Genomic DNA, 24260 nt, shown 5'->3' on the forward strand with positions numbered 1-24260 from the left:
CAGGGGCTACATCAGAACTGCCCGGTGTCCCCTAGGCACTGGCCTCCCCTCCCCCCTTGTGCTTGGCCGTAGTGGGAACCACAGTACCGCCTTTATGCCACTAGGGGTCGCTGCAACATGTCAAAAGAAGTGGGCAAGGGCAGTGTCCATCTAGAGCCGCAACACAGGTCACAGAACCTAGTGGTTATTAGGAGACCTTGGGAGATCTCTGTGTCCTATACTCCTCATATCTGTATATGTCACCAATGAGCTTTAGCAAATGCCCCAGGAAGTCTAACTTTTTGTTCGTCTAGCTGCTGTATCAGCACTCCCCTCCAATCTTGCTAGTGGAGGTGGAAAACAGCTGTGTGCCCACCTCCAAGCCCCACCTTCACCTCTGTCCTGGGTCCTCTCCCCTGTTCCCTGTGCTCTCCTAGCAGCACAGGCACCTTCCTGGTTCTTGTGTGTCACCAGGCTTCTCGCCAGGTTGCTTTATGGCTCAAAACGGGCACTGGGATCCTGTTTTATTGTCCACCTTGGATCCTTGGAGAACGAGAAACGAGAGAACATGGCCAGTCTCCTAGTGGGCGGCATCCAAGCTGAGCCCTCTCCAGGGGTTTTCCAGGGTAATAGGCCAGGTGCACGTAGGCAGAAAGGCATGAGAAGCAAGCAGTGGGAATGGGGGAGGGAGAGTTAGGGAAGGCCTGTGGGTGGAGGAGCAGGAGATGGCAGGGTGGCGTCTGGCTGTTGATATCAAAGGAACAGGACTGTAAACCCAAGTTGGCACAGATGCCACCCTGTTCCTCTTCAGTGACCGGGCTGCAAGGTGGTTCCTCACAACCTCTTTCTCTTTCTTCCCCAGTTTCTAAGAGGGACTGAGGCCTCTTCTCTCAGCATGCTGCAAACCTGTGGTCTCTGATACTAACTCCCTTCCCCAATCCTTGTTGTCCAACTGTACTATGTATGATGTCTTCTCTTACTCTGTATCTCTTTGTACTCTGTATCTATATATCAAAAGCTGCTGCTATGTCTCTCTCTTCTCTCTGTCATACTCTCTAGTATCTAATGATGTATTTAGCAATTTCTAAGCATAGTATACCCTCCTCATTTGGGGCCATAGGGAGGAGGGTCAGTGTTTCTTCTTCCTCTCCTATATGCATCTCTCACACTGAATGGTGTTAGTCACGGAGATGATAAAAGGAAAATGGGAGCTAGAGGGCTGTGATCCTTCACAAACACACACACACATGCACGTACACAAAGCCTTAAGCAGAAGAATGTCTTGGCGTCATGAGAAGATACAGAAATAGACTCTTCCTCCCTCCTCTTCCACATTTAGCACAGGGGAGGGTGAAATGGAAGGACTGCTTAAATTATACGGTGAATTTTCTTCAGACACCCCTCACCCCAACGGAGGGGTTCTGGGTGTGCACCTCTGCCCCCCGAAGTCTGCCTTTTGCCTCCCTCTTCCTGTGCCCCCTGGACAACCAAGAACATGGATTGCTCAAGGGACCACTTCCCTTTCTCCTCAAAACTCCTTTTGATATTCTCTACCCCAGAGCTCATGACCAGAACCCAAAGCTGCTTAAAATTATTTTGAAACATTGAGGAGGCCAACCCATTTCCAACAGTCTGTCAAATGGTTGCTCATCTGTCCACGGTGAAAGTTATAGCCAAGCGTAAGCAAAATGAGTCCTTCTTTGGCTTTGGGGGTAAACAGACTGGAAAATTCCTAAGTATTTTTTTTGCCACAGTGATGGGCTGGATTCCTTTCTCTGTCCCATATTGGGCTGCATGTTCTTCCCGTCTCCACCTTTTGGTTTGGGGGCTTCCAGTTCATTGGCAAAATAGGTATCTCGAAATGCCTTCCTTTCAAGCTGGAGCCTGACTTTTCCCTGATGATACACATTAAAAAATGTTTTTTTCCAAAAAGAATTCCCTCTGTAATGTCCTCATCTGGTATTAAGTGCACTTTAAAGAAAAGGGCAGGGCAGATTTTCCAGAGGTGGAGGAGCCCAAGGGCTTGACCCAGGGGGCGCCCCCCACTCCCTATGGAATTGACAGGACTATTGTTTTGTTTTCATATCCTGTCCTACCACATGGTGCTAAGGTGGCTTTCCAGGTAACTGCAGGGATGGAGAGTGGAGGTCACAAGCCAGTCCAAATCAAGAAATATAACCTGGTGTCCAGATAGCCAGTCTTATCTGGGTTGGAAGAACAGGGTAGCAGGGCAACCCATCACCTAGTTTCTAAGTCAGGAAAGAAAGCTCAGTGTGAGTGTCAGCTGGTAAATACAGCCTGTATTGGCCTGTGACTCCTTCAAGCGAAAAAGTCCTTTCTCCCTTTACCTGTTAGGCCCTTTTTAGCAATTAAGGAGAAATGCAGGGAAAAAAAAAAAATACCAGAGGGGTGTAGAATAAATCCAAGGCGGTGATATTCAGACATTTTTCAGAACCAATCTTATATAGAACCCTGACATAAAGAATAGCTAAAAGTGACGCAGACCTGGGCAGTTTGCATTTTTGTTGTTTGGTGGAAAATGCTTCACTAGTTGAGGAGCCCTTGAACAGTCCTTAAGAGACCCCAAGGATTCTGTAGAGTAGATTGAAAACCACTGCTCTGAGGAAACGGGTTCAATCTGGCTCCCCTGCCCCAAGCAAAGAGGGAAAGGGTGGGGTTGGTGAGCCACGCTGTCTCCAGACGCGCAAGTGGAGAGGAAGGAAGATACCTGTGCACCTGGAGACTTGTGCTAATGTCGGCCAGCAGGGCACCCAAGAATCCAGTGAGCTTTATGTAATCTTGCCACCAAATGACTCTTTTAAAACACAGAAGAAAATGTGAAGGTGTAGGGCAGATGAGGAGAGAGGTGACAGAGGGAACAGCCTTCTCTTTAGCAAGATGTAAGGGAAATGTAATTCACTTACATAAACAAGAAACGACACACACACAAAGCCTTCACCAGAAGCTTCACTCCACATCCCCCTCCTCCCACCCTCTCACCACATTCCTTTCAGAGAGCCAGGGTCTCCACGAGGGGCACCTGGCCTGCCCCCTCACATCTGCCAAAATGTTGCATGCCAGCGTGAAAGACAAACCAAACTGCACCAACCCCAGTGTGTATTTACTTGATGTACATAGATACCTTTAAAATAAAATAAATTCAATGATGGCTCTCCGGTGTTGTAAGTCTTTATCCCTCCCCAGTCTCACTCCCTTCCCTGCATGTAATGGCATTATGACAGCGTGGGATATATCCTTCCAGGTGTTTTTCCATATATTTACACGCAGGCTTTTTTCCCCCGCTTGACAATATGTCCTAGAGATCTTTTCATGTCAAGATACATATTTACCTCATTAAAAAAATACATGATTTTTCATAAACGTATCCTATAATTTATTCAACCATTCCACTATTGGTGGACATCCATCTAGGTTGTTCGTAATTTTTAACAAAAAATGGTATCCTGTTTTCTTCACTGTTTTCCCCAGACCACCCTCAGCCCCAGCATCAGTTCCATCCCTCTAGTGTGTCTGCAACCCTCCCTCGCCAAGAGCTCAGCTCTCTTGTCCCAAGATTGTTTACCACAATCACCCTTCTACCCCCCATTTTAGAGCATAGCCCTACCTGTCTTCTCTGCTCTTCCTTCAGAGTTTCTGAGATAAGTGAAGAAAACCATACGACCAAAACACTAGGGCAATTAAAAACAGCTCCAGAGGTAACTTGACCTTTGGTGCTGATTTACCGTTCCTTCTGTGTGTCCCCGCTGTTTTCTCTCCCACTCTCCAGAGCAACTGGTCTAAACCCTCACTCCTCAAGATCCCTTCTCACCGTCCTCTCTTAGGCAACAACTCTGTCTGTTTTAAAGGGTAAATTAAGGTGACTGAGTGTGTGAAATTCTTCACCTCCTCCCCCCCCACCTACACACTTAACCTCTGTCTATACAGATCCCTTTGCTTTCTCCCATCTGACAAGTGATAAATCTCCCTTCTCTGGACTAATCAAGGCCCTTCCAGATCTTCATTCCTGAGGTACTTACAAAGACTCAATATATAAAATAACTAATGAGAGCACTCTATTCAGTGCTCTGTGGTGACCTAAATGGGAAGGAAAGCCAAAAAAGAGGGGATATATGTTACAGTAGAAACTAACACAACATTGTAAAGCAACTATACTCCAAAAAAAATTAAGAAACTAAAACAAAAAATATATAAAATAACTAAAAGTGATGCAGACTTGGGCAGTTTGCATTTTCTTTGTTAACTTCTGTCTCAGTGATTTCTTCCCTTGTCCTTGGTAAGGTCTCCCTTAAAAGTGTGTTTTACTGTTTCTCTATAAGCCACTCCCCACCTTGTTTTCTCACAGCCAAATTTCCTGATGAAGTCCCAGGCTTCCCTTCCCCACTTCCTCACCTCCTAGTCATCCCGCAGCCCACCTGGATCTGGCTCTTGTTCTGCTGAAAGTGCTTTCCAAAGGTCACTAGTTGCCAAAGACAATGGGCACTGCTCCTTCCATGTCTTGCCTCACCTTTCCATGACATTTGACACTGCTCTCCATTCCTTCCTTCTCGAAATTCAACTCCCTTGGCTTTTGTGACCCTGCTCTCCTGGCCCCTTTTACTTCTCTGGCCACCCCTTCTCAGTCTTCTCCCACTAGCCTCTCACATGGTGGCCTATACCAGGGTTCAGCCTTTCCTTGCCCTCCCTGGGAGGTGTCATCCTCACCTACGGATTCTTCGCAAAAATTAAACTTTTATCCCCAGCCCAGATCATTCTGCTGAACTCTGGGCCCATATGTCCGGCTGCCCTCAGGTGCCTCAAACACGGTCCAAATTGAACTCTTGTTTTCAACCAAAACTGCTCCTTTTCATGTCACCACCATCTCTCTACACCTTGGCCAGAAGCCTAGGATTCATTCTCAATGTCTCCCTTTCCCTCAAATCCCACATCCACTAAGGATTTTACAAACTGACATCAAACTGTACCTTTAGATGCCAGCCCCTTCTTTCCATCCCAATAATCATTGTTTTAGTTCCTCATCTCGTGCCTAGACTTTTGCAGTACTCTGGTCACCCTCCAGAATGATGCCTGAGAGGTCTTTCTAAAAGCACGAAACCCACTTAAGGGATCTCCTACTTCGTAAAGAAATGCTTTCGGGTTAGCTTCAGGGCGGAGGTTATTCCTAGAAACTGGGCAAAACCGGAAGGCGGCGACTTTGCAGCAAAGAAGTCCTAGACCGAGGGGTTATATCAGGCCAGTCCAGGCAGCATCCCCTACGCCTGGATGACTGGTCTGGGCCTCGCGGACTGCTCGCAGCCCTCAGGGCAAAAGGCTTCGGTGCGACTCCCCACCGCCAGGTGAGTCCAGCCCACGCGCGGGCGTTGGGGCAGACGTGCGGCCGCCAGGGGCGGAGTCAGCCTGCCCCGCCCTACTCGCGCGCCTGCGGGCCAGCCTCCGGTCACGTGACGGAGGCGCAGGTGAGCGCCGCTTCCGGGGTCGGGAGACCACATCGCGGCCGGCTCCGGCTTTCACTCGGTTGGGTGTGCGGGAGACTATGGCGTCCTCCTCGGTCCCGCCGGCCACTGTACCGGCGCCGACAGCGGCTTCCGGCACAGGTTTCGGCTTCGCTTCCAAAACCAAGAAAAAGCATTTCGTGCAGCAGAAGGTGAAGGTGTTCCGGGCGGCCGACCCGCTGATGGGCGTGTTCCTGTGGGGCGTAGCCCACTCGGTGAGACCCGGCCCCGGCCCCGGCCCCGGCCCCGGCCCCGCGGAGGCCCTGTCCGAACCTCTGAGCTCCTCCGGGCTTGTCTGTTTCCAGGCTCCCGCCTCCGGAGCCCCTAGCGCTGCCACTTTTCCCCCAGGCTGTTCTGGTCTGCCCACCTGCCCTCAGGTGTTTCACCCAGCGTACTTTCTCGCTCTAGACCTTTTTTTTTTTTTAACGTAGACTTTTGTCTCTCCCTCCGCCCGTTACTCCTCCACTCTGGTTCCATCTTCCCCAACTGAAATCCAGCTCCCTGCTTCCTTCCAGTCCGTTCCAGCCTCAGGCCACGGAGACCGGCCGGGACCCGGCTCCGTCTGGAAGGACATTAGGGAGAGTAGCTCTTCTGGCTTGGTGGTGGTGAGGTCTCCAGTGAGAGTGTAAGTGTAGAAAGGGAGCGGAGAGGGTAACTGGATGAAGGGAATCGTTCACTTCTCCTTTGCACCTTGCTTTACAGCCGCCGTCAGTGACGTTGGAACCTTGGCTTTGGGGGAAGCTCCAGGCTTCCTGGACCTTCTAATCCTGCATGTCCCTTCCTTTCCCTTCCAGAGGTACAGCATTTCAGAGAAGCTACCCCACCCTGAGCCTAGTGGTTGCACTTACTCGGCACTTAATGTATGTAAGCCTTTGGTCTTAATTGCAACCCATTGCTGGCTGGAGTAATGGTATTTGGTGTAAGTGGGGGTCATCTTTGACCAAAGAGCTGGCTCAGGAGCTCTGGTCATGGGGACATTATGGTGGTGAACTTTAGAATCAGGGAACTGCTGTCGAAGGTTGGCCTGGGAATCCGGAGGAGGCCAAAAGAGGCCGGCGCATCTACTTTTCTGAGGATACCTCAGGTGAAGGAAGCACAGCCATTGCCCCCCTTCCCTCAGATCTGGATTGGAGGGATGCAGTGACCTTGAATATGACAGGCAATATTTTAAAAAAAATTTTTTTTTAATTTATTTATTTTTTGGCTGTGTTGGGTCTTCGTTGCTGCCCGCGGGCTTTCTCTAGTTGCGGGAGCAGGGGCTACTTTTCGTTGCGGTGCGCGGGTTTTTCATTGCGGTGGCTTCACTTGTTGTGGAGCACAGGCTCTAGGCATGCGGGCTTCAGTAGTTGCGGCACGTGGGCTCAGTAGTTGTGGCACATGGGCTTAGTTGCTCCCCTGCACGTGAGATCTTTCTGGACCAGAGGTCGAACCCGTGTCGGCTGCATTGGCAGGCAGATTCTCAACCACTGCACCATCAGGGAAGCCCCCAAGCAATGTTTTAAAAACTCAACTTCCTTGAAACATTATAGTCATGGTAGTGCTGTGGAGGTGGAAGGGGATGAGGAGGAATACAGTTTTTGTCACATTTTTATTTGTGGCTTAGAAAGTCATCTGGGGGTGTGTCAGCTCCCTTTTGCATTTGTGGCTCTGTGGACTGCTCCCAGCTCAGTCTAAGGCACTTGGTATGGGCAAGGCTGATGGAGGTGGGCTGCCTCTGTTATGACTCATCCATCCATCCCTTTGGGAAACTTAAGAAGGAGGGTTTTCCTTTGGTAAGATTGGGGAATTACACATAAGACCTGCCTCAGCTTCCCTAGGTATATATACTTTAGCCCCAATACCCCACCCTCCAGCCAGCACACATTTACTTCAAGGGTCTGGAATGGAGAAATTCCTTGAACATATGCCTTAGTGATGATTCAGCCTGCTTAACAGCAGGTGGCGAGGAGGGGGCATGAAGAACTGTAGCTGAATTTTAGGCTGGGAATCTCTAGTGGGTTTTTTCTTTTTTCCCTCTGGAGGAATGTGTTCTGTCCTCCTTTTCTACTGAGAATGAGAGGAGCTGGTTTTTCATTGCAGTGTATGGGATTTAGGTTAGACTACACTTCATAACCTCTGTCGAATGATCAAGTAAGGATAGGCAAGGCATCTGTTTATTCAGTTAATAAACACTTCAGGACCACTGTGGGCCAAATATTGTGCTAGCTAGGCACCTGAGTGATGCAGATGACCAGAACTGGTCCTTACCAGAGCTCACAACCCAGGTGGGGAACTCACGTAAACTAGAGGTTAGAGTCAAGTGATAAGGGTGCGTGAAAGATACTGTGGCAACAGTGGGGAGAAAGCACATCTCCTGGGCATTTCTTAGTGCAGGATCCCCCTTTCCACCCTGAATTAGCAGACTGCTGATTCTTGGGGCTGAGGAGAGCATGTGATGCTTGCATCCTTTGGGATGTGGGTTGGCTTGACTTCAGTGAACAGATGCCTAATGAGCTCATATCCTTTGCCTGCCTGCATTCCCTCTAAAATCAGCTGTTTTTCTTTTATCTTACACCTAGGTAGGTGGGGACCTACTACAGAGAACTGGGTCAGAGTGGTCAGGAAGGACTGGTCCTGTTTGTAAGGAGATGCCTCCTTCAGGATATGGACGTTTCATTCTCGCTGCTGTCGACTCCTCAGAGTCCCCTTAACTCTCCTTGTACTTTGAAAACACCTTTTGTTTCCAGTGGAGCATGGAACTGTTTGTCTTGAATGTCTTGAGTCTGCTGAGGGTCTTTTTTTTCTCTAGAATTTGTCACAGCTTTAAAAAATAGTCCAGAGTCGCTTACAGAGTTTGCCTAATATAAAATGACTGTTGTGAGCATGAAGTTCCACGGGGGCGGGAGTGTGAGGGGCTGTGTGCAAGAGTTGCTTACTGCAGGCCTTGGGCAGCAGAAGATGGCAGACACATACTCTCACCTTTGTCAAGCATATGCATAACCAGCGTTTTTAAGGGAATGAGGTTTGATTTGCCCTTTTCTGACTCTTGCCCAGACACAGTGCATAAGTAGCTCTCCACACCCCTGCTCACTGGCTTCCTGTTCTTGTGTTGGCTTATCAGATCAATGAGCTCAGCCAGGTGCCTCCCCCGGTGATGCTGCTGCCAGATGACTTTAAGGCCAGCTCCAAGATCAAGGTCAACAATCACCTTTTCCGCAGGTATGTGGGAATCCCCACCCTTCTCATGTCAGCCTTCCTAAAAGAGAAAATAAATAATTTTAAGAGTTAAGGGCTTCCCTGGTGGCGCAGTGGTTGGGAGTCCGCCTGCCAATGCAGGGGACGCAGGTTCGCGCCCCGGTCCGGGAAGATCCCACATGCCGCGGAGCGGCTGGGCCCGTGAGCCATGGCTGCTGAGCCTGCGTGTCCGGAGCCTGTACTCCGCAACGGGAGAGGCCCGCGTACCGCAAAAAAAAAAAAAAAAAAAAAAAAAAAAAAAAAAAGAGTTAAGATTGAATGAGTTGAAGGTTTTAGATTTAGAAGACAACTTACAAGTTGTTATTGTATTGTCTAACCTTCCTTCCTATGCAGAAATTCAGTATTTTGTAAAGAAACCACTAAAATAATTTCCAATGTTCCTTACACCCTTATCTATGTGTACTAGTTTACCTCTCCTCTAGCCTGGAGGTTCACAAAGTAATAAATACGTTTAGATGCCATTACCATTAGCTTCTGAGAGGGACTCCCTGAAAGAAATACCTGAGTCCTGTAAGCCCTCCTAGTATCAGAAGATGCCATTCAAGACCTATTGCTTATTTAGGGATGTCTCTGACTTGCTTGAGATTTGGGAAATGCTGCTGTTTGGATGGGCAGTAGGTCGTGGTTCTGCTTAAGCCGCTTACCAGTCATGTGACTTCAGCAGGTCACTCAACCACCCTGAGCCAGTCTCCCCTTCTATAAAATGGGAATAATACACCTTTAAAGGACCTCACACGGGTTTTATGAGAGTCAAATAAGGTAATATGTGTGAAGGTGCTTTGTAAAGTGTCATGCCCTACATAAATATAAGGTAATATTGTTACTTTGTTTCTTATCTTGAAAACCTCTATTGCAGGGAAAATCTGCCCAGTCATTTCAAGTTCAAGGAGTATTGTCCCCAGGTCTTCAGGAACCTGCGTGATCGATTTGGTATTGATGACCAGGATTACTTGGTGAGAGTCCATTGGGTGAGGATAGTCCTTTCTCCCTAACAACTGGGGAATCCGTGGGACAGTCATGTTTGGAGAAATGAGGGCCTTCACAGGTATTCTTTATTTTTTTGTGGTCACAGGCATCTAAAAAAATCTGAAGAAAGCTATAAACCCTGTCCTTGGGGGGAAATGTAGATACATTAAAATTTTTGCTTTCAATTTCATTTAGTCCATATATGGACACCAAATTTAGAACCCTTGCTCGTCCTCTTACGTCAAGATTTTATCCAATTTCAGGTGTGTTCAGTTGGCCACTGTCCTAGACTTGCATCTCCATATAAAGGGGAGGAAAAGAGCTTCTAGCCTATTTTGTGTCCCCAGGTGTCCCTTACCCGAAGTCCCCCGAGTGAAAGTGAAGGCAGTGATGGTCGCTTCCTTATCTCCTATGATCGGACTCTGGTCATCAAAGAAGTATCCAGTGAGGACATTGCTGACATGCATAGCAACCTCTCCAACTACCATCAGGTCAGGTCTCTCTCCAGCCTCATTCTTCCCCTCCCTACTCATAACTCAGCTCCAGAGCACTTGGGAGACTTCCTATCCCTCTTTCTCCCTATAGCCCATTTTGCTCCCCAAGAAGCATTTGACATCATACTTTTGAACACAAGGCATTTCAAAAAGAGAGCCTCTGCATACCGATTTGTGTTTGATTAAATAGAAGAGTTCGTGTTCCTTCTTATTTGGCACTTCTAATCTAAAACCGCTGTGAATTGATAGATACATAAAGGGTACATGTATAGCAAAGTATAAACTTTAGACTAAGTCAGAATTAGATGAAGTGTTAACACCAAATGTACTATCAGGAATAAATGCAGTCTGGGGAGAAAACCAGGATAAGTGCACAATTGGGATAGATTGGAGGAGAGAAGCCATGATCGTATCCAGCCCTAAGTGGGATTAGGGAAACTATTCTATCCGATCAGATGAATTTGGAATGTGAAGTTTCTGGACTATTTTGGGAGTAAAAACATGCCTGAATATCTTTCTACTGAAGAAAAATCTCACCAAAATCAATGAGCAAGGAATAAATGAAAGATTCTAAAAGAGTTTTTGGTTATTCAACAAATATTGGATGTCTGTTGTTATTAGGTCTTATGTGAGGCAGTAGAGAAAGAGGTGAATGAAATGGCCGTGGCCCTTGAATTTCTCTTGTTCTAATGGCAGAGACCAGTAAGCTAGCGTTAGTTAGCACACAGCAAGCTGCGTGCAAGGAGTAAAGGTATCTAGGGGATGCTCTGGGGTGGCAGAGGAAGAGCATCCCAACTCACCTGGGGCAAGAGGTGCACTTGGTAGGCTCAAAGAGAGTTTTTTAGAGGGAGTATCCTAGAAGTTGATTCTTGCATGACTAGTAGGGACCAGCCATTGGACAAGGAGGAAGAGAGCACTCTAGGCAAAGGAAAACAGCACTTGTAAAGGCACAGAGCCATGAGAGAGCTTGGTGTTGTGGAACTGCAAGAAATTCAGTGTGACTGGGATAAGGTATTGTGGAAAAACAGTTAGGCAGGAGCCAGGCCGTGAGGGTTTTATAAGCCACACGAAGAGTTTGGGCTTTATCCTGAAGGTGGTTTGCAGGGGAGTGATATATATGTTATTTAGAAATATCCCTGTGTCAGCATTTTAGAGAATGGATTGCAGGAGGGAAATACTGAGAGTGGAGATACCAATTAGGAGGTAATTGTAATAGTCCAGGTGAGAAATGACAAGGGCCTGGAGGGATGATGCAGTGGAGGTGGAAAGACCTTTGGGAGAATTGTGAGAATTAAGGCAGAGGCGCTCCAAATTCCTGCTTAGGGTTAACTGGTTGCCCAGTGACCAACAGTCGGGAAGCAGAAAAAGAAACAGGTTTTTGGAAGAAGACAGTTTGGATTTAGGCGTGTCGAGTTTGTGGTTTCTTCAGTTCATGCAGATATAGATGTCCCATAAGTGGTTGGGGTATGGAGTTTGGGAAAGAGGACTAGATTAGAAGTCTAGATTTCAGAACCATAGGTGAATAGATGGTAACTATCGCCATGAATGTATTATATTGGGTTGGCCAGAAAGTTCGTTCGGGTTTAAGATTATGGATGTGTCGAGTGAAATGAAAAGAAGGTTGAGGAAAGAACCTTCCGGAGCAAGAAGAGAAGAGAGCCCATAAAGGAGACTAAGAGTTGTCTGACGCTTTTTTTTTTTTTAACGTGATTGCTAAGTTTAATTCAACAGCTATACACACTCCTGCCTTGTAAAAATAACAGAATGCTCCTCTCAAAGTTACATAGAGACGTGAGCACAAGTTTGCTGTTTTTAATACAGCTCTACAAAAAAGTTGGCACCAAATGCACATAAAAGAAGTTTTAAGGCTTAATAAAAATACAGACTAGTAACTTCTCAATACAGCTTGGAGGCTGAGAACAGGATGCTAAGAGTTAATGAAACTTCCAGATACAGGCAGTCCCCAATGTACAGAGCATTTTCCACATGCAAATGGCCTCCCCCATCAGGTTCAAAGGAGCAAAAACTTTTTCTTCTGTTCTCCCAGTGACCAGACTACCCTGGCTCTCTAAAGCCATGCCCACGGCCCCAAGCAGGGAAGATGAGAACAAAAGTAAGGCCGCGTGGTCAGAGGCCTTACTCTGCTGCCCAGAGGCTCTGCTATGGTTGTGTTTTCCTCCTTCCCGCAGGCCTCTATCCCCAGCTCTGCCCCAGAAGTCCCTGCCAGGGGACAGATCTAGAGACCTCTTCCCCTGAGTGGCTGACGGTGAGGCTGAGACTGAAGCCCCAAGGGCCAGCGCCATGTCAGGGTCTTTTTGGCGAGAGTTGTCAGATGCTTTTAATGATTTATGCCCTACTGCATTCCACACAGGATTTGAGGATAGAGAGGAGTGGTGTGATGGGAGCTCAGAGTGAAGAGAGTTTTAAGGAGAGGCTGGTCAGTAGTATCTAGTGCCAGCCAGTTGAAATATGATGACTAGATACCCATGAGATTGGCAACTGAGGGATTTGAGGCAGTGAGGAGTAGAGAAATTTCAGAGGAGAAATGAGGGTATAATCTGATTTCAGTCGTTTGAGGTATGAATGAGAGAGAGGCAGTGGACTCATGGCTGACTAATTTTTTGAGAAGGTTGGCTATGAAGAGAAGTAGGCAGCAACACCGAGGGAGATTGTAGCATTGAAAGAGGAATTTTTTTTAAGAATCCAGATTATAGGCCATCTTGCAAACATTTTTACGGTGGGAGTCTAGCCCACCAAAGAACATTGGTCTAGATCAGTGGTCCCCAACCTTTTTGGCACCAGGGACCGGTTTCGTGGAAGACAATTTTTCCACCGACTGGAGCTGGGGCCGGGGGCGGGGGATAGTTTAGGTGGTAATGCGAGCGATGGCGAGCTCACCCACCACTCACCTCCTGCGTGCGGCCTGCTTCCTAACAGGCCGAGGACTGGTACCAGTCCGCAGCCCGTGAGTTGGGGACCCCTGGTCTAGATAAAATCATTTTGTTGATGTAATTTCTACTACTGCTTCTGTGACTACTTGCGTATAAAGAGGGATAATAACATGTACCCTTCCCCATCTCAAAGAATAATAAAGACGAAAGGAGAGATGGCGCTTTAAATTTTTTTTTTTTTTTTTGTGGTACGCGGGCCTCTCACTGTTGTGGCCTCTCCCATTGTGGAGCACAGGCTCCGGACGCGCAGGCTCAGCGGCCATGACTCACGGGCCCAGCCGCTCTGCGGCACGTGGGATCTTCCCGGACCAGGGCACGTGTCCCCTGCATCGGCAGGGGGACTCTCAACCACTGCACCACCAGGGAAGCCCCACTTTAAATTTAAGAGACATTATACATATGGGATAAATGAAAGGAGATGATGATTCAGAAACTGCACGGATACCAGGGGCATCTTTAGAAAGTCCCCACATCCCTTCGGAGCTTCTGTAACCTCTACTTGAATCCCTATGGAATAGTAGCATTTGAATTCCCATCCCTGAGCTGCTCAGCCTCTTCCCCTTCCTTCCTCCCTTCCACCCCAGTACATTGTGAAGTGCCATGGCAACACACTGCTGCCCCAGTTCCTGGGGATGTACCGGGTTAGCGTGGACAACGAGGACAGCTACATGCTTGTGATGCGCAACATGTTTAGCCACCGTCTCCCTGTGCACAGGAAGTATGACCTCAAGGTAAGGAGAGGAGGTGAGGGCTGAAGGGGAGACTCCTGATGACCTGAGGGAGGGGAATGGCCAGGGAGGGCACTGGATGATGCATTTTAAAGGAAAGAGGGCTGTGGGTTTGAGGACTTGTCTTAGGAGCTGGGTCCTGACTGTTCTTTTAGCCACTTCTGCTGACTTTGTCTTTGGGTCTCTCCACAGGGCTCCCTAGTGTCCCGGGAAGCCAGCGATAAGGAGAAGGTGATATAATTTTAGATGATAGGGTGAGGGATGGGGGAGGGCAGGTCAAAGGGACCTTCTTGGGATAAAGAGGTAGGGATCCCCAGCTATTTACTCTTATCTTAAACCACCAGAAAGAAGAGAGATGTAGACTTTTCCTGATCCAGGGATTGTTTGGAAGGGGCAGTGGGAAGAGCTTCTTTGTCACTGGCATGGGTTAGTCCATGTGGAAGGTTTCGGGATGCGTGAAAATGTCAGACTTCAAGAGCAAAATGCCTACCAGCCGCCTCCCATTCTGAGCTCTGTGTTCAAGCAGCTGTTTTTGCTTCAGAAGAAAGAAAAGTCAGAATGGAGGTTCTGGACTGAAACCATAGGCAGAAAGTAGGGGGGTGTGATTTGGGGTACAGCCGTAGTGGCTGAGTCTGGGGAAGCCACCAGAGGTAAGAACAGGCTCTGGGCAGCATCCTAGTGTTAAGTCAGTTGAGAGATGGGCTGTAAATCTGTCTCCCCTAGACACCCCAGAGTCAGAGACAAAGCCCTACATAGAGCAGGGTTTTCTGAGAGCGTGGGGTAAGGGCTGTATTCCCAAGATGTCCCTTTACCTATTCTCAGGTTAAAGAATTGCCCACCCTTAAGGATATGGACTTTCTCAACAAGAACCAGAAAGTTTATATTGCTGAAGAGGAGAAGAAAGTCTTTCTAGAGAAGCTAAAGAGAGATGTGGAGGTGATGGGTTGGGGTGCTGTGGGAAGTGGCTTTGTTTCCCTTTTTTGTTCCCCACAGGGCAGTTGCCCATTCACAATACAAGGGAACTCCTCCCCTTCCCTTTGGGTTCTCTGCATGTAGGGGAGTTGGATAAGAATCATGAAAATCCTCTAGAGGTGACTTACGGAGGGGGTGGCTGGCTTGAGCTAAAAGAATGATCTTAGATACCCAGGACAATTAGGTAATAAAGGGCAATGGTATACTCCCAACCCTCAATTTTTACACTTCTTTTCCCCAGGAGGGCCCCGGAAATTCAGGGATGGAGGTATAAGGGTGGTACTTGGAAGTGGAGAGGGAGATCTGGGGCTTCTCATTTGTCAGTGGGGTTTCAGTTCCTAGTGCAGCTGAAGATCATGGACTACAGCCTTCTGCTGGGCATCCACGACATCATTCGCGGCTCTGAACCAGAGGAGGAGGGGCCTGTGCGGGAGGAGGAGTCAGAGGGGGATGGGGACTGTGCCCTGACCGGACCTCCTGCTCTGGTGGGCTCCTATGGCACTTCCCCTGAGGGTATCGGCGGCTACATCCATTCCCACCGGCCCCTGGGCCCTGGAGAGTTTGAATCCTTCATTGATGTCTATGCCATCCGGAGTGCTGAGGGTGAGAAAAAGCCTGGAAATTTTAAGGGTGGGGAGGGTGGTCCCTGGAGGACAGAGACCAGGGTGGTGGGTGGAGAGGCTGTTTAGCTTTTCAAAACAGATCTGACTGGTTCCTGGGGAGAGGGAATTGGGATTGTACTTGCTCTTCATTGCTGGTCTCTCTCCCCAGGGGCCCCTCAGAAGGAGGTGTATTTCATGGGCCTTATTGACATCCTGACACAGTATGATGCCAAGAAGAAAGCAGCTCACGCAGCCAAAACTGTCAAGCATGGGGTGAGGGTTCTCTAAAGCCTTTCCTTTCTTGTCTTGACTATTCAAGAGCCTCTTGTGCCAGAGCAGTGGGGTGGCAGAAGGATGAAGGGTTGGGTATGGAAATGATCTGGAGTGGAACTGAGAGTGGGGAGTCGGGGAGGGGTGCGGGGCCTGACACCATGTTCCATACCTCCTCTCACAGGCGGGGGCAGAGATTTCTACTGTCCATCCTGAGCAGTATGCTAAGCGATTCCTGGATTTTATTACCAACATCTTTGCCTAAGAGACTGCCTGACTCCATGGTGACTGCTGCTGTGTGTTCCAGGTGGTGGGGTTCTGAGAGGCTTTGGGGGAATTGTGGGTATTCTGGCCACTCTTCTGCTCTTTCTCTTTTGCTAACTTCAGGCTACAGGCTTCTTCCACCCAGATAACTCATTCTTGTTGAGTAGGCTCTTCCTGGCCCTCAGAAATACATTGTCCTCTTTCCTCTTCCTTTCCTTCTCCCTTCCCCTCCAACAAGTCTGCTTGCTTCATTAGTGTTACTGTTGACTCTCTCCCAAGTGCCTTGATCTTTGTAAAATGTCCTGTTGTTTCTATAACATAGGAGGAGCTGGGGGAAGGGTGTTGTTTGCCATCTTCAGGACCTGACTGGACAGACGGACCTGGCTCAAGCTGCTACTGTGGATGCACTTTGCTGTGTGGGATGAACTAAGAGTGTCTGAATTTTGCTGATAACTTTATAGAGCTCACTGTGGCACACTTCCTTCCCCGTAGGCCCTGGGATGGAAGATTTTCAAAATACTACAGATGTGGGTGCAGGCATGCACACATACGATGGGATATGGCCAATCTTATGCGGCTGGGGTGGAGAATGGTGGGCGGGCTGGCAGCTCATGGAGGTGGGACCTCTGAGGACTCTTGTGATTATGCAGGGAATTGGAGGTCTCTGTTGAGGGTTGACTACTCTCCAGGCTCTTCCCTCACTCCACGTTCACCCCCACCAGAGATGGCCACAGTGTTGAATCCTGGGTTTGACTGTCACTGCTCTTCACCAGGACCTCACATCCCTCCTGGAGCTGGAACCCTTCATTGGGGGTGTGGCCAGTTCTGGAGGCTGGGAGGATGAGCCAGGGGTATAAGGTTCACTCCCTATGTTAAATTTCCTTTCTTCATGTCTAGCCACCCCTAAGGTTTTAGACCGAGCAGAAGGGAATATCTCTACCTGGGTTAACCCTGGTTATTTCAAGAGAAAGGAAGTCTCATGTGTGGGAACCTCCTCTACTCTCTGGAAGTGTGCCCATAGCATACTTACTTCCCCTCTCCTTCCCAAACGCTTTTTCCAGTTGGATTTGTTATTCTGTTCGTCTTATACTGCTACTGTGTCTCTCAGGGGACAGATGGCCGCCTTTGTCATCTTCACTCTCCACCCCCAGAGAGGAGTCAGAGCCATAACCCGGCCTCCTCCAAAGATAGTTGAGTTAATACGTGATATTCTCAGAATGTAGCAGACCCTGATGAGCTGAGATAGTGTACTCCCTTCCCCGCAATGCCCTTGGGGCTCAGGCAGCCATTCTTCTTGTGATCCTACATCCCCCCTGAGGCTTCTGCACTTCTCTGAAACATAAAGATGGGCACCAACGAGTGGCCTGTGGGGTACAAAGACTCTTGCTCTGTATCTGCCTGGACTGATCTGTCTCACAAGAAGTCATGAGGTCATAAAGGAGAATTCCTCCTGCCCCTCCATCTTCTGCTCACAAGAGGAGTCCCTAGTTAAGGATTAGAGTCCCTATAATATGTTCCTGTCAGGAGGCTGATGGATCTTTTTCATTCCAACCATCTACCTTCCCCTGTTGAATGCAATAAAACTCCATGACACCAGCAACTGTTCTTTAGAAATGGGTTTTCTGACCATGTGGCTGATGTATCATAAGCATTATGGTCTTCTTCATTTGTTGCTTCTGTTTTTTTTTCATCTTTTTTGTTTTATTAATTAATAAAAAAGATCTTGTGTATTTACTCCTGTTGCTGTCACTATATAGAAAATAAATTATTGAATCCAAATTCCTTCACAGAAATGCCTCTTCTTTCCCTCTTGCTATTTTGGAAGCCTGGGCTTAGGGATGCAGAGACCAGATGAAGAATTCTGATTGGTCTTTAAGGTGTTGGGTCCCTAAGGATATGGGTTTCAAGGTAGATGGCTGTGAACTTAAAAAGGTGTTGAGGAGTGTGCATGGGAATGGAAAACATTCCCCAATTTTGTGGGAGTTAGCTATAGGGGGGCCAGGGACAGCTGAGATGATGTGACCCTCCCTCTTCCCCCAGGGTTTTGGGCTAGATCACACTCCCATCTCTGTAAAGGTGAGCACCAAGCACACATGAGCTAAAGGAGAAGGAATTCAGTGTTCCTGCAGGCTTCCTGGAGAGAAGTCCTCTGTCTGCAGGGCAGGAAGAGTACAGCAGGGTCCTGGGAAAGTAATGAAGAAAGTGACCAACCATCCAGATGGAGAGGGAGTAAAGAAAAGGGGGTGGATTATCAGAAGTTGCTGCCAGTCTGGGAGATCCATCCGGTGCTTCTGGCTGAGGAGGTCTTTTGGCTGGTGGAAAAACCTGGCTCGATGTGGCCCCAGGGAAGTGAGTTGGACTGGGGGCGGAGATTGCTCTGATGTGGGAAGCAGAAGAGAGAAGAGCTTTTTTTTTTTTTTTTCTTTGAGAGTTTTTAACTCTATTTCAACCATAGACTTGATACTACCATCACTCCAAGGCATTTAAAAAAAAGATGTATTCACTTCGCATTCTGCACCAGCCTCAGTATCCCTGTTTGTGTAAAGAGAAAAATCAGAGACACTTACCAATACCCATCTGGGAGCCGGTTTTGCGGGGTCACAGAAGGTAACAATCTGGGAAAAGGCAAGCGATGAGGCAGGGGGTTGAAATGGTTTAGTCCTGGACTTATTTTTTAGAACGAATGCTTTTTCACTATTACTCTTCTTCCTACTCCATATTCCTCAAAGGCCTTTCTAGAAAAAGGATCACAGAGAATATGCCCTCTCTTCCCCATGTACCTAAGCGACACGCCTCACCCACCCATCCACCACCACCTCCCAGAAGCTGCCACGAAGCTGGCTGGGAAAGAAAAGGGAGAGGGCCCCCCTCCCGGGAGGGGGAAGCGAGGAGGGTGGCGTCTCTAAGAGATTTAACCTCCCACCCGCGGTTCCACGATACCACCCCAAGCCTCCGAAGATTGGGACGGCGCCTCCATTTTTGTTTTGGGGCAGAAGAGCGGGGGCTTGTGGATAGAAGGGGTCAAAGCAAACGGTGATTATTACCCCTGAAGGGGAACGGGGGGGGTGCCATCCTTCTTCCTTCCCTTTCCCTCAGTCTGCACCCCCTGCAAACTGCCCCCCCGCCCCCCGCCACCTTCTCGGGGTCTCCCCCCCACCCTGGTTGCTAAGGCCCAGACCGTCATCCCAGCAACAGCCTCAGTCATGTGACCGGCAATGGCGGCGCTGACAAGAGGTAGGTGAGCCCGGCGCCCCCCACACCCGCCGCGCGCCCCCCGGGCCCCGCTCATACCTCCCCGCGCGCCCTCCGGTTCCCCCTGCGCCCCCTCCTCCGCCTCCTTCCCCCGCGCGCGGCGCCGGGGCCCCCTTCCAGGCCCCGCTAATGCTCTGTCACCCTCCAGCCTTGGCCTCCATTCGGGGGTTCTGGGGCCCGCGATCGGGCCGACATCCACCCCACCCAGCTGTGGGGTTGCGGGGGCTCTGCCGAGCGGGCCATGTGGGAGGTGGTTCCGGGTCGGGTCTTGCAGGAGGTCGTGGGGGGAGGGGTGGAGATGCCTCAGTTGATGCCCGCAGGGACCCTGGCCCTTCCTGGCTGCCCCTGTGGGCGGCCTCTGTCTGGCGAGAGGGACTGGCCCCGTGTCCGGCCTGGGTTGCCCCAGAGGAATCGGACCCAGCATAAACTGTGGCCCCGCCTCCCTTTTCTGTGCCATCAGGACTCGGAGCAAAGGACACCTAGGTCCTGGCTTCTCTCTGATGGGGAGAGGGTGTTCCACCTGGATGGACAGTATGAGCCGAGGCTCTAGGGTTCCAATTTCACTTTCTGAATCTTGAGCTGCATCTGGCCTTGAGGGGACTATGATGGAGGCACAAACGGAGAGCTGCTCCCCTATGGATCAGTCAAGGAATTGAGGTCACGCTAATGGCCCTTCTTTCTATTTGGGCTGCATTTGGAGGTATTGTAGGGATAGCTCTGTAGCTGAACACGGCAAGACTCCGGGGAAACATCAGGCTGCTCCAGCGGATCCCTCTGCCTGAGCCCCACCCCTCCCTAAATGTAGCCTAGGTAGCTGGCAGGCTTGGACTTCACGTGCCGGGTTTAAAAGGTGACAGCCACAGCGAGAACTTTCTTATTGCAGGGGCTGCTGCCACTTTGTTGGCATTCCAAGCAGACTCCAGCAGAAGGGACCGGGTTAACTCTCAAGGAAGGCTCCCTAGCAATAGGGGCTGAATTATTCGGGAATGTGGAGTAGGGCGAGGAATTGGGGAGCAAAGGAAATATTCTTGTCCTTGTGACCTGAGGAAGGTGGCAAAAAAGACCTCTATCTGTGTGGGCTTTTCCCTTCCAGACTTCTCTTATCCATGCCCCTAGGCTTTCTTAAGAGCCTCAGAGCTGAGGAAGAGGAAAGTTAGCATGCTGAAGTTCCTTCTTTAGCAACTTGGAGAGTGGCTGGGGATGGAATTCTGCAAGAGACAAGGAGAGGAAATGAAAGAGGAGGTTTTGTTTCTGGGCAGACTGGGGAAAATGGTAACATTTGTCATCCTAACCCAGTCCCCCCCCCCACTCCCCCTGCCCCAGTCCTGGTCAGCTGAGTGTGGAAACAGAGGGATTTCTGCTGCTCTCATCGTCCATGGGCTTTCCAGGTATCTGCCTTTCATGGGAACCTCAACTTTCACCTTTAAATTGGTTGCCTCTATTCCACGTTCCAAGTAATCCCATTCCCAGTAACTTACACCCAGATCCCGTCTCTGTTAAGTGGGCTGCTGGGTTGGGGCTTGTGGAAATGGGAGAAGGGGTTTTTCATTTTCCCTCCTTTCCCTTTCCACCCACCAGGTCACACAACCTACAAGTAGGGAGCAGGAACAGAGAGAGAGAGCCTGCATGCCAATTCTAAGCTCTTCAGGATCAAAGTGAGCAAAAAGGAGGGCAAAAATCTCCCTTCCTTTTACAGAACTCAGTTCTCACCTGATGTGGGGGGAGGGGCCGGTTGTTTCTGTGATCTCGGGAGCAGTATAGGAGAACCAAGATTGATGCTCGGCTTGGATGATAATAAAGATATAGAAGCTTTCTTGCTCTTCAGTGGGTGCTGGAGTTTGAAAGATAAGAGGAAACAGAACATGAACTTGGGGGAGGAGGTGGGGGTTGACCTCTGAGTGAGTGGAGATAATATAGGGTTGGAAAGGAACGGGAAGTAGGAGGCACTGATATTTGTCAAATGGGGACCCCCCACCCTGAGTCCTTTTCACCCTGGGGGCAGTGTCGTTCGTCCTGTCCAGAATGGCAGCCTGTGGAGGCACCTGCAAGAACAAAGTGACTGTCTCCAAGCCTGTGTGGGACTTCCTCAGCAAGGAGACCCCTGCCCGGCTGGCCCGGCTTCGGGAGGAGCACCGTGTGTCCATTCTCATAGACGGCGAGACTTCTGACATCTATGTCCTCCAGCTTTCCCCTCAGGGCCCTCCCCCAGCCCCTCCCAATGGGCTCTACCTGGCCCGGAAGGCTCTCAAGGGGCTGCTCAAAGAGGCAGAGAAAGAGCTGAAGAAAGCTCAGAGGCAGGGGGAGCTTATGGGCTGCCTGGCTTTGGGGGGTGGGGGGGAGCACCCTGAGCTGCACCGCCCAGGCCCGCCCCCTCTCCGAGCAGCCCCACTCCTGCCCCCAGGGGCACGGGGGCTGCCCCCCCCTCCTCCTCCCCTGCCCCCTCCTCTTCCCCCCCGCCTTCGGGAGGAGGCAGAAGAGCAGGAGAGCACCTGCCCCATCTGTCTGGGGGAGATCCAGAATGCCAAGACATTAGAGAAGTGCCGGCACTCATTCTGCGAGGGCTGCATCACCCGGGCCCTGCAGGTGAAAAAGGCCTGCCCCATGTGTGGCCGTTTCTATGGGCAGCTGGTGGGCAACCAGCCCCAGAATGGGCGGATGCTGGTCTCTAAGGATGCCACACTCCTCCTACCCAGCTATGAGAAGTACGGCACCATCGTCATCCAGTACGTCTTCCCGCCCGGTGTCCAGGGGGTAAGAAGCCTATGGCCTGCCCTTACCCTTTGGTTTTCCCTGCGCTTGTTCTCTGACCTAGGAAAACTGGGGGAGGGGGAGTATGTTTGTTAGATGTGATACAGTCTTGCTGTCTCCCGGTATGCCTTCCCACTCAAGTGCCCTGGAGCTAGAGGCCCCCTTGAAGCCTAGCTTTTCCATCCCCATGACCCCAAGGCACCCGTGAAAATAGGTATGAGAGAAAGGAATTGAATTCTATTTCTTTGATGAACTTGGATGTTGACATCTATTCTTGGCAGAGGTGGAGTCTGTGGACGTGGTGGCTCAGGTGCGGACAGGCACGGTGGGAAGGGTCTGACCCCCCTTAACAGTGCTGGGAGCGTTACTCCATTCCAGATTTATGAGAGGGAAAACCTTGATGACAGTGGAAGGTTAAAATAGGAGCGGTCAAGAACGTAAAGGTGTCTTCCTGCTTGACAAAGAGTAATGTCCAGTTCGGGTTTGCAGAGTGATGAGGAAGCTCTGAAGGAGAGTAATAGAAAAATAGAACAGGTTAGACAGTGGAAGATGCATTGGGAGTGTTTCAGGTGGAGAAGGGAAGGCTGAAAGACCAGTTATTCCCAGTCTTCACATTTCTGCTGAGTTATCTGGAGAGTAAGGCCTAGCTACTTTTGAGAATTCATTTGTTGCTGAATTGAGGCTTGAGGGATCGGGACAGCAGAAAGGACCTCTTAATGATGAGGATTTTGTCTGGAAACAGGCTTCTGCTGCCCAGAGCCTAGAGCTGCACCTTCCCTGGCAGGCTGTCGCTGCCCCATCAGCGTTAGCTGGGGGTGTACGGCCAGAAGGCTGGCCAGGATGACCCTCAAGATGCCCAGCTGCTCACTGCCCACTCTGCCTCCCCCACCCCAGGCTGAACACCCAAACCCAGGAGTTCGGTATCCTGGCACCACACGGGTGGCCTACCTCCCGGACTGCCCTGAGGGCAACAAGGTGCTGACCCTGTTCCGCAAGGCATTTGACCAGCGTCTCACCTTCACTATCGGCACGTCCATGACCACAGGGAGACCGAATGTCATCACCTGGAACGACATCCACCACAAGACCAGCTGCACAGGGGGACCACAGCTGTGCGAAACGCCTTCTTCCCTTCCCTTGGCTCCACCCCTTCTCCCCATTTCTCTCTGGGAGCCTCCTAACTGGAGAGGACCACCCCCAAACTATTCAACCATATTGCCTGTCCCAGTTTCTCCTGTAGTCATCCTGGTCCTAATGTGCCCAGCTTAACCTACAAAAATAAGCAGAATTGGGCTCAGTTATCTTGGGTTTGGATAATCTCAGGGAAGGTGGGGAGGGGCTAGAATGGGGCACCAGCATGAGGGTGAGCCTGGGGGTAATATGAGTAAGCCTGAACGGCTAACCCTGACCCTCATTTCTCTTTGCTCCCAGGTTTGGGTACCCGGACCCCACCTACCTGACCCGGGTGCAAGAGGAGCTGAGAGCCAAGGGCATCACCGATGACTGAAGGACATCCCCTTTGGGAGGCCCCTGCTGTTCTCCTTCAGTAGGACCCAGTGGGAGCCTCTGTTGTCTCTCCCTCTGTCCCCCTCATCACTCAAGTAGGGGACTGCCTGACTGGGGAAGGGGTTCAGAGAAGGAGGGGCGATCCCTTCCCCAGTCCCCCACAGGCTGAGTGCTTCAGTGCAGTGTGAGCCACTCCCTTCTGGCAGAGTCTGATGTCCCAGGCTCTGCTCCCCTCCTCCCCCTGTACATACTCCCAGTCTTCCTGCCCCCTCCATTGCCCTTGGCTTTTTCTGGTTTGTGATGTGCTCCAGTGACTAAGCTGAGAAAGGACCTGGGTGGGGAGGAGAGGGTCTCTTGATCCCCCCCCCATACTGCTCCACTGCTGAATTTCTGCTCGGGGAGGGGGGTCAGTCTGCTGTGAGCCCCCGTAGAGCCGGCCGCATATGTTCTTCAGAAACAATACCCCTTCTCCCTTAACCTTGTCCTTTCTCTCCTGTGTCTCTGTCTTTGTCAGTCTTTCTCCCACTCTTCTCTGCCCCCTAGAAGGAGCCTCCTTACCCTGTTCTGGAATCGCCGCCAGACTGTAGCTTTTAATTTAATAAAAATAAAGTAAAATATGCAACTCTCTATGCCACACCCGTTCTGTTCTGTGGGCCGGGGGTGGGGGGTTGGGAGGTGGGGTGAGGAGCTGGACCTGCTGAGAGGGAGAAGGGGGTGGTGATCGGGAACTCCCTGGGCGCCTCCCCAGGCTCTCTGCCTCCAGAGGGCCTGGGAAAACGGCAGG

General features: G+C 50.2%; 3 protein-coding genes across 9 annotated transcripts in view; all 3 read left to right on the forward strand.

Moving 5' to 3' along the window:
• KIF5A (kinesin family member 5A) overlaps positions 1-3174 on the forward strand; it is a 28900-nt gene extending 25726 nt beyond the window's left edge. For both annotated transcript variants that reach the window (XM_060025077.1, XM_060025078.1), the window contains one exon: positions 842-3174. The gene's annotated coding sequence lies outside the window, so the exon portion shown is untranslated. The remainder of the gene's footprint in view (positions 1-841) is intronic.
• A 2285-nt stretch (positions 3175-5459) lies between these two features.
• On the forward strand, positions 5460-17747 carry PIP4K2C (phosphatidylinositol-5-phosphate 4-kinase type 2 gamma). Of its 4 annotated transcripts, none has more exons than XM_060025081.1 (11): positions 5460-5704; positions 8590-8687; positions 9580-9676; positions 10037-10180; positions 13719-13865; positions 14055-14093; positions 14685-14798; positions 15170-15437; positions 15606-15709; positions 15891-16002; positions 16293-17747. In XM_060025081.1, the coding sequence occupies exons 1-10, from the start codon at positions 5531-5533 to the stop codon at positions 15969-15971; spliced, it is 1266 nt and encodes a 421-aa protein (XP_059881064.1). In that variant the 5' UTR covers positions 5460-5530; the 3' UTR covers positions 15972-16002; positions 16293-17747. The 4 variants fall into 4 exon arrangements, with proteins under 4 accessions (XP_059881064.1, XP_059881063.1, XP_059881065.1 ...); XM_060025080.1 differs by having other exon boundaries at positions 15891-15990; XM_060025082.2 differs by having other exon boundaries at positions 15891-16013; positions 16293-16391.
• Positions 17748-18909: 1162 nt separating this feature from the next.
• On the forward strand, positions 18910-24103 carry DTX3 (deltex E3 ubiquitin ligase 3). Of its 3 annotated transcripts, none has more exons than XM_060026294.1 (6): positions 18910-19204; positions 20546-20610; positions 20801-20877; positions 21244-21973; positions 22865-23082; positions 23402-24103. In XM_060026294.1, exons 3-6 carry the CDS (start codon positions 20849-20851, stop codon positions 23475-23477), a joined length of 1053 nt encoding a protein of 350 aa, XP_059882277.1. In that variant the 5' UTR covers positions 18910-19204; positions 20546-20610; positions 20801-20848; the 3' UTR covers positions 23478-24103. The 3 variants fall into 3 exon arrangements, with proteins under 3 accessions (XP_059882277.1, XP_059882278.1, XP_059882279.1); XM_060026295.1 differs by having other exon boundaries at positions 18911-19204; positions 21225-21973; XM_060026296.1 differs by lacking the exon at positions 20546-20610 and having other exon boundaries at positions 18911-19204; positions 21225-21973.
• The last annotated feature ends 157 nt before the right edge of the window (positions 24104-24260 follow it).

This window comes from Delphinus delphis, chromosome 11, assembly GCF_949987515.2.
Source record: "Delphinus delphis chromosome 11, mDelDel1.2, whole genome shotgun sequence".
Lineage (NCBI taxonomy): Eukaryota > Metazoa > Chordata > Mammalia > Artiodactyla > Delphinidae > Delphinus > Delphinus delphis.

Bases quoted from the DNA above. Each gene is read 5' to 3' on its own strand.
- DTX3 (XM_060026294.1), top strand. From the start codon at position 20,849: ATGCCAATTCTAAGCTCTTCAGGATCAAA. The intron at 21,974-22,864 runs GTAAGAAGCCTA...CCCCCACCCCAG, and splicing joins TCCCGCCCGGTGTCCAGGGG to GCTGAACACCCAAACCCAGG. The intron at 23,083-23,401 runs GTGCGAAACGCC...CTTTGCTCCCAG, and splicing joins TGCACAGGGGGACCACAGCT to GTTTGGGTACCCGGACCCCA.
- PIP4K2C (XM_060025079.1), top strand. From the start codon at position 5,531: ATGGCGTCCTCCTCGGTCCCGCCGGCCACTGTACCGGCGCCGACAGCG. The intron at 9,677-10,036 runs GTGAGAGTCCAT...TTGTGTCCCCAG, and splicing joins TTGATGACCAGGATTACTTG to GTGTCCCTTACCCGAAGTCC. The intron at 14,799-15,169 runs GTGATGGGTTGG...GTGGGGTTTCAG, and splicing joins AGCTAAAGAGAGATGTGGAG to TTCCTAGTGCAGCTGAAGAT.